The sequence below is a fragment of the Pteropus alecto genome, unplaced genomic scaffold, assembly GCF_000325575.1.
Source record: "Pteropus alecto unplaced genomic scaffold, ASM32557v1 scaffold103, whole genome shotgun sequence".
NCBI lineage: Eukaryota > Metazoa > Chordata > Mammalia > Chiroptera > Pteropodidae > Pteropus > Pteropus alecto.
The window spans coordinates 10,487,264-10,495,170 of record NW_006436288.1 but is presented as its reverse complement, the minus strand read 5'-3'; the positions used below and the strand labels follow the sequence as shown (position 1 = coordinate 10,495,170).

At 35.8% G+C, this 7,907-nt stretch overlaps 1 protein-coding gene across 3 annotated transcripts in view; it reads left to right on the top strand.

The window, feature by feature from the left end:
• Window positions 1–7,907, top strand: part of ITPR2 (inositol 1,4,5-trisphosphate receptor type 2) — a 420,025-nt gene that overhangs the window by 191,247 nt on the left and 220,871 nt on the right. For all 3 annotated transcript variants that reach the window (XM_025047398.1, XM_015590049.2, XM_006912698.3), the window contains exons 29-32: window positions 465–587; window positions 1,189–1,389; window positions 3,276–3,527; window positions 6,117–6,242. In XM_025047398.1, coding sequence (XP_024903166.1) covers window positions 465–587; window positions 1,189–1,389; window positions 3,276–3,527; window positions 6,117–6,242 — 702 coding nt within the window. The remainder of the gene's footprint in view (window positions 1–464; window positions 588–1,188; window positions 1,390–3,275; window positions 3,528–6,116; window positions 6,243–7,907) is intronic.

Below are 7,907 nucleotides of genomic sequence, written 5' to 3'. Positions count from 1 at the left end.
GAAATCCAATGGAAATCCAAGAAAGGGAGGAATGAGAGGGATGGCAGCAGAGAAGGGTGGAGAAACAGAGAGGATGGGGCCAGAGAGAGAGAGAAGGAGGACCGAGGGGTTTGAGGCAGAGGCAGGGGAGGAAGAGGCAGATACGTACAGAGATGGGAAAATGAAGTGGATAAGCAGAAAAGTTGGGGAGAAAGAAAGACCGTGAAAGACGGAATTGAGAGTGGAGCAGAACTGATAATAGGAGGAGGAATAAAGAGGCAAGAAACATCTAAAACTGGTGGTAGGGGGTGTTCTGTGGGGGTAACTGGGAGAGTCATAGAAACAGAAAGGGCACAGAGAAAGGAGAATGTAAAACAGCGGCAGGCAGAGAAAAAGTGCACATGGCCCCACACATTATTTTTTGAGAATACTTTTGCAGTGCTATGTTTGTTTCTCTGTATCACGTGCCTCTCTTTAACTTACAGAATGATGAAAAGATGAATGAAGTAATGAACCTGGCCCATACATTCCTGCAGAATTTCTGTCGGGGAAACCCACAGAATCAAGTTCTCCTTCATAAACATCTGAATTTGTTTTTAACTCCTGGGGTAAGTATTTTAGTGAATTCTTATATTTACAGTAAAGTGTCCATCAAATTAATTTTAGCAGCATTGCTGAATAGAATTTTATGAATCTTCATCACCTCATTTTTTTTCCTTATAGGGGCTTCCTCCCTCAAAGTGAATATTATTTCTATTAAAGAAACATTTAAAGAGACTTGGAAAAATTACCTGCAAATAACCATTTCATTTATTTGTGTATAGTTTAATGTTAGGAAAATGGTGTGGTAGAACAAAGGACTAACTCTGCAGTGCCATGAGTAAGATAAATACGGAAAACTCGAAGGTAGAGTTTGCTCGGTAAAATATGTATAAGCGGGTACTATGGAAGAGCTAACTTTGAATAACAGATAATTAAATTAATCTCAAGAATACTGTTGCCAACATGTTGACCTTTATGATAATAAGTACCTTTTCCCAACTAAATTTCTTTGTGAGCTCAGTTTTCTTTTAGTGGCGAATGATCTCATTGCATTTATGGTTTTGCATAACATATAAAACTGATCACAAGCAGGGAAATTAGTCTAAGTACTGTAGCTTAGAAAACTGATCTTGTCAGAATTACAAGGGCACGTTCCTCTCTGTTCAGCTCCTTGAAGCAGAAACCATGCGGCACATCTTCATGAACAATTACCATCTGTGCAATGAAATCAGCGAGAGAGTTGTGCAGCATTTTGTGCACTGCATTGAGACACACGGTCGCCACGTGGAGTACCTGAGGTTTTTGCAAACGATTGTAAAAGCAGATGGTAAATATGTGAAGAAATGCCAGGATATGGTAATGACAGAGGTAGGTTCTCGGTTTGTCATTTTATCAGCTTCACACAAACAACATGCTCAAATAAGTGTTTTCTGTTACCTTAGAGTCAAAGAAAATGCAGCGACGTATATTTGGAAAATAGTTTAATCATGACTACTTAAGCATATATTTTGCTTAAGTCTAGTGAAGCAACATAAGTTGATTTTATAATTTTCTACGAGTGTACTTTTATTTTTGGTCCTTAATGAATTTGTGTACTTTAAATGATGATTAAGATCCTATGAAATGTTGCAGATTATTTAGAATGAGAATGAGAAAATTTTATACTTCTAAGTTTTTAACACATAACAAAAATGGATTAAACTATGCTTTTCCAGTGCCTTTTTACTCTGTTCCTGCAGTATAGAATGGGTGTTCTCTGCTACTGTTTGCAGAGTTCTTTAAAGGGAACGAAGCTAATTAATAGAAAGTATTCATCAGTGATCTATTACACGTGAAAACTTAGCTGTTTAGAGTAAGTTAAAAATTTAAGAAAAACAAATGAATGAAGTACTTAATTTATTTTGTCATTTTCATTGTGTGATTTATGAAATGAGTAAGTTACTCACTGAGAACCATGTGATATGGTGGAGAGCTGAAAGCTCTTTGAGCCCATTGGGTTAAATCATTGCTCTGTGACCGAATGTTTTTCTAAAGGATTGTATGAATTAAGGCAGCTTTCAAATATAGCTAACAGTTATGTAGTAGATTATATTGTTTTGGGGGATTTTCCCGATATATAATTTAAATTTAGGAATGAGGGTGATTTCTATATTCATGCAATGTGAGCCCTCCTTCCTCACAGAAATGTTAAAATTAATCCAGCATAAAGCTTTGAATTTTTAACATAAATTTTTGTTCTTAAACATTATAATGAACATTTTCACTTGTAAAAGTTACCTTTTTCTTATCTACATTTACATTCACACTAGTTCTTCATTGCCTAGAAATGTGTGGGAATCAATTTGATTCTGTATTATGATTATAAAGGAAAGAATTACCGTGGGAAAGCAGCAAATACTTAAGTCAGTTGTATGACACTTAGGAGGTGAAGTGTTCCTATGTGTAAAGAAGTATTTGTAATATTATATTGTGTAAAGATATAACACATGTTTTTGGCACATATACATCATCTTCAACAAAACTTTCAAACTAAGCCAAATAATTCTTAATCAATTTAAATATGCTATGAATTTAAATAAAACAAAAATATTATATTAGCTGTGTTACCCACCAAAATATCTCACATTGGGGTTAGAATATATAAACAAAATAGGAAGGAAAATTTGTGTCCTAAAAGCATATTTGTTTTGTTTCTTTCTCTCTTTTTCAAAGTCTTCTTTTTTCTCTTTATTTCTCATCTCTCTGCTTTTACTGATGCTTATGACATATGGAATTTCCAGAGTTTTATAGAGTTGCGTTTGGGTCAATGTACTTGCTTACTTATTTTGTCACTGTTGCAAGGAATGGGGATACTTTATTCTGCTTTAGTAAAATTAGATTTATGAGATTTCTCATGCTTTGGCAGTAGAGTCTTGCATTTGAAGCAGAGGGAAATAAGTTTATTTGAATATTTTGCAGGTTTAATTTCAGTGGGTAACTCACTGATGAACAATTTACTATCATTAATGTCATTTAATTCTTGCCCCCATCTGCCATTCCTGTATCTCCCCTACTGGTTTTGACAGCATTCATAATTAATCACTTAGCACGTGACTAGAATCTTTTTACCATCCTCCCTTGGTATAGGTTCTCCTTTTGCAATATTATCTCTCATTTTTACAAAGATGTACACATGTTTCCAGATAGAAGAAGCCTTTGGCAATAACTGCAAGGGTATTTGGACTGCTATATAGACTCTCTTATTATCATTTCAGTTGATAAACGGGGGTGAAGATGTGCTGATATTTTACAATGATAGAGCATCATTTCCCATCCTTCTCCAAATGATGTGTTCAGAGAGAGACCGGGGGGATGAGAGTGGTCCTCTAGCCTACCACATCACCCTTGTGGAGTTGCTGGCCGCATGTACAGAGGGGAAAAACGTCTACACTGAAATCAAGTGCAATTCCCTTCTGCCCCTGGACGACATAGTGAGGGTGGTGACGCATGATGACTGCATCCCTGAGGTAAGCCTGGCAAACACTTAGGAGCTATAGAATTGAAAATAATTTTTAAAGTACGTAAGTGCCAGAAGTTCCCGTACTGCTATTTATAATGAGATAGTATATTTAGTCAGAGAATTGTGCTTAGTTATATAATTATGAAAATTTAAAAAGAACATTAAAAAGTTTACTTTTTTAGTTCTATAAGAAGCTATGAAAGACTATAAATCTTTTTAAAGTATAGGCATTGGAAGCTACTACAGGAGTCTCTGATTTCTAACTGCGGCAATGTGAACAAACTGAAAAATTTACTTGTAACTTCTAGAATATTCTTGAGAATGTAAAAAAACATTTCGTAAATAATTCACAGTGATTGATAGGAAAGGAAAGGATCATCTATATGACTCTGTAGGTTTACTTTGCTTTATTCAGACATCATCTTTTACCCACTGTCCTAGTTTGGCTCTGATGGCAGGAAAAAAACTCATTACAAACTGCTCGTCTGCCGATAGGATTAATGAGGTTTCCAGGAATGCACATTGTACTGATGTCTTTCTTTTCCTCTGTTGTGTACTGTTGCAAAGTTCATAAATGTGCGATATGCTGAATATGATATAAATCCAAACATTTTAAATCACGGTAACGTAAAAAGTTGTCAGGTTAGGTTAACTTCCTGACTTCCAAATAGTCTGATGTAGTGATGACCTTGAAAGTGTAATTTTGTGGAATTATTGACACCTCAAAACAGGGGTACTTTATGACTTTGTTGGTTTGAAAGATGGCAAAGAAAAGAAGCATAGCATAGTGATTAAATCCATGGTTTCTGTTTTTATTTGAGGTCTTGAGTCTGACCATGCTTATTCCCATGTGCAATTCTCTCTGACAATACCACTCTTACCTCTTGTGTACATCTGCTTCACTCATCTTCGTTCTCAGACCTTGATTCAGGCATTATCCTTTCAAGGAAGACTTCCCTAGCCTCCTGCAATAGAGTTTATAATTTAAAATTTGACATTTGCATTTTATTAGTTAATAAATATCTGTAGCCCTCACATCCTCTCCCAAGATTAGACACTCAATGAGGGTGAGAACAAGATCTGTTTCTAATTTACTGTTATAGTGTCTGAGCCTGAGCCTACACTTAATAAATATGTTTTGCATGAATGAACAAATGAATTAAAAAAATGAGTCGGAAACCTGGACCCACTACTTCTTAGCTGTGTGACAAACTGCAAACAGGTTATTAACCTTTCTCATCTTCAATTGTCACAGTTTTATAGTGAAATAATTATAGTATGGACCTGATAGGATTCTTGGAGGATGAAATTAAGTAAGATATTACATATAAAATGCTAAAGGTGTTTGACATGTAGCAGACGATGAATAAATATTAGCTTCTGTCAAGATGATAATGATAATTCACAGAATGGCTCTGACGTCTCCTTACCCTATGGTCAGTCCTTGACACAGGCACCCTGTCACTAAAGGTTTGTATTAGACCTCAGTCAAGTAGTAATAAGCACTAAGGACATGAAAGCTGACCCTGTATTACTTGTGGTTCTACCTTGGATTCCATGAATCCCCTGAAATTGTTTATATGATTTCTTACATATATACGCGTTTTTTCTGGGGAGAATGTTATAAAACATTCATCACATTTTCAATAAAAAGAAAGTAAAGAAAATGAAGACTAAAAACTACTGCCCATACACAGTTTAGAAATGGTATACGTGGGTGAAACTCATCTCAGTCCTTTATGTGGAATTTTGCTAAATCTGGAAAGGAATTTTACTACATCTTAAAATAATACTTTTTTTTTTTTTTGGTAAACTATAAACATGCTTCTCAGAAATAGTAATTTAAATATTTTTGAATGGCAATAATTTAGTCGACACATTTAAACATTATATTAGAACTCTCTTGGTTGCAGGTTGCAGAAATCTAACAAACTAGTTTAAATTTAAAAAAGGGAATTTAATTGGCTCCTGTATTTGGGAATTTGAAGGATAGTTGTTCAGATGGATCAAGAGCTTCAAACAGTGTCAGAATTCTTTCCATCTCTTGTTCCCTTTTCCTTTGTGGTTTTGCCTTATTTTCTTCTTCCGAGCAAAATTTTCCTTCACACATTTAAAGGAGATGGCTTCTTGGAGTTCAGTTTTACCTTGCACCACTTTAGCAATGAGAGGAAGGGTGGGGGAGAGTGAGGGGGAGAGAGAGTGAGAAAGAGAAAGACTATGACAGAGACAGAGAGAGAAGGAGAGGGGAGGGGAGGGGAAGGGACAGCAGAAGAAGGAAGAGGGAGAGGGATGAGGGAAAGGGGAGTTTGACATCTAGTGTCTCAAATATGATAGACTTAGTTTACGTGACGCGCACATTCTCACACCAGTCATTGGGCTCAGAAGAATTGAATACCAGGTCACGTGTTCACCCTGGGTCAAGGGACGGGATAAAGTGTCTTAGTGAAAGACGGAAAGGGGGAATGCTTTCAGGGTAGACAGAAAACATGCTTAATCTACTGTAGGAACTAACACAGATTTTATTTAACCTTTCATAATTGATGTTTGAAAATGAATAAAGAAAACTCACTTTCTTTTGCATTTGAAACGTGTACAGGTTAAAATTGCATATGTGAATTTCGTTAATCACTGTTATGTTGACACTGAAGTGGAAATGAAAGAAATTTACACAAGTAACCACATCTGGAAATTATTTGAGAACTTCTTGGTGGATATGGCAAGGGTAAGTTACACTTTGACCATTACATACTACTTCATGTTTAATAAACTTTTCAACATATATTTTCACTAAACAGTTCAAGTATCTGGATAAAAACTTAGAATTAAATCTATTACCTTTAGATGTAATCCATTATATTAAAAAAGTTATGAATGAGTTTCACAAGATCGTGAGCTTGAATGAGTTAATATACACAAAATACCCAGTACAGTTCATATAGCAACAAAGTGGTTCATTTTAACTTTTACAACTGACTATGTTGGTCTATTATTAAAAGGAATTTTAGTGGCCTTTTTACATTGTTTAGAGAAGACATTTGTCAGAGGTCAGTTTGTATTCTCCCTCCTATCATAAATGCAATTACAAATCAAAGTTGGAAAAGATCTCAAGAAGTCTTGCCTACTGCTTTTGGAAAGATAGGTACTTGACCTAACTATTCAGGACTTAGCAGTGCTCTCTGTTGCCTATTGAGAGTCTTCTTTGGAAGTGTGCTCTAGGAATTGAATCACCTAGTGTTTTTACTCAGGCCAGTCAAAATATATTCTGCTTTTAACTTTGAGTACATTTCTTCTTGTTTGGCTTTTTTGGGGGGTATCAGGGAGGACATGTGGAACTGTTTGGCCTTTTCTAGATACTGTCAAGCATATGTTTTACTTCAGTAATCTTAAGTAAATGAATGAGTAAAGGAAAGAAGGAAGGAATTTTTTTTGATAGATAGCACTTATCCCTTTCTTTTTATATGCTAAATTATCATAATGTCCAGGGTTATTATTTTAGTATTCTTTTGGATCTTCTCTGGCTTTCTCTTTAAAGTTATGAGACATGATGTTCAAATAAGAGTTTTGGTAATAGAAGATAGTATATAGATAACTCCTCAGACTCATTATGACTTTTGGTGGCCTGTGACAATCCTGTTTCCTACATTCCTGAGTGCCGGTGGATTTACATAGGCCTCATTTACATATATTTGGAGGAGAGGGTTTAGTGAGGTCTGCTTTTTCAGTGTCTTATAAGAATGAATGCTGACTATTATCCATTAGCTTACCGCCTCATACAACCCTTTCGGGAAGGAGGGAAGACAAAGGGGATATAATAAAACATCAACTGCAGATCGAGATATCTGAGAGAAATCTTGTATAATAAAATAAATCAGGTATTATTCCGGTCCAGGAACTCTTTTATTTCATCAAGGCTTGCAGGTGAAATATGCCTATTTTACCTTTGGTGTGGTGTAGCATGAGCAAGCTCTGCTATTTCCAAGGACGAATCAAGTAAGGCAGTTCTTATTCTACTTCATTTCTATAGAACGAAAAGGCACTCATTACCTTTCTCAGGTAAACTTGCACCTGTGGAGAAATCATCCTGTTTACACAGGTTTTACATACCACTAGTGTTCCACCCCCCACCCCGCCTTTGACTTTGTGAAAGCCCTTGTACCTGATCGGCTATGAGTATCTCCAGAGACCTTGAAGTAAAGGATGGTTTATATGCTGATGACTGAGCTTTAAAATTGCACGTGCAAGAAGATATTAAAGAGATTATGGACTGATTTGCAGAGTCGCACAGTGCTATGGACTAAAGATAAGCTTGAAAAAGAACAAGGTCACATTCTAGGAAGCATGAGCTGCAAAATTAAAAGGATTTTTTATTTTTGAACCAGAAAGCTGA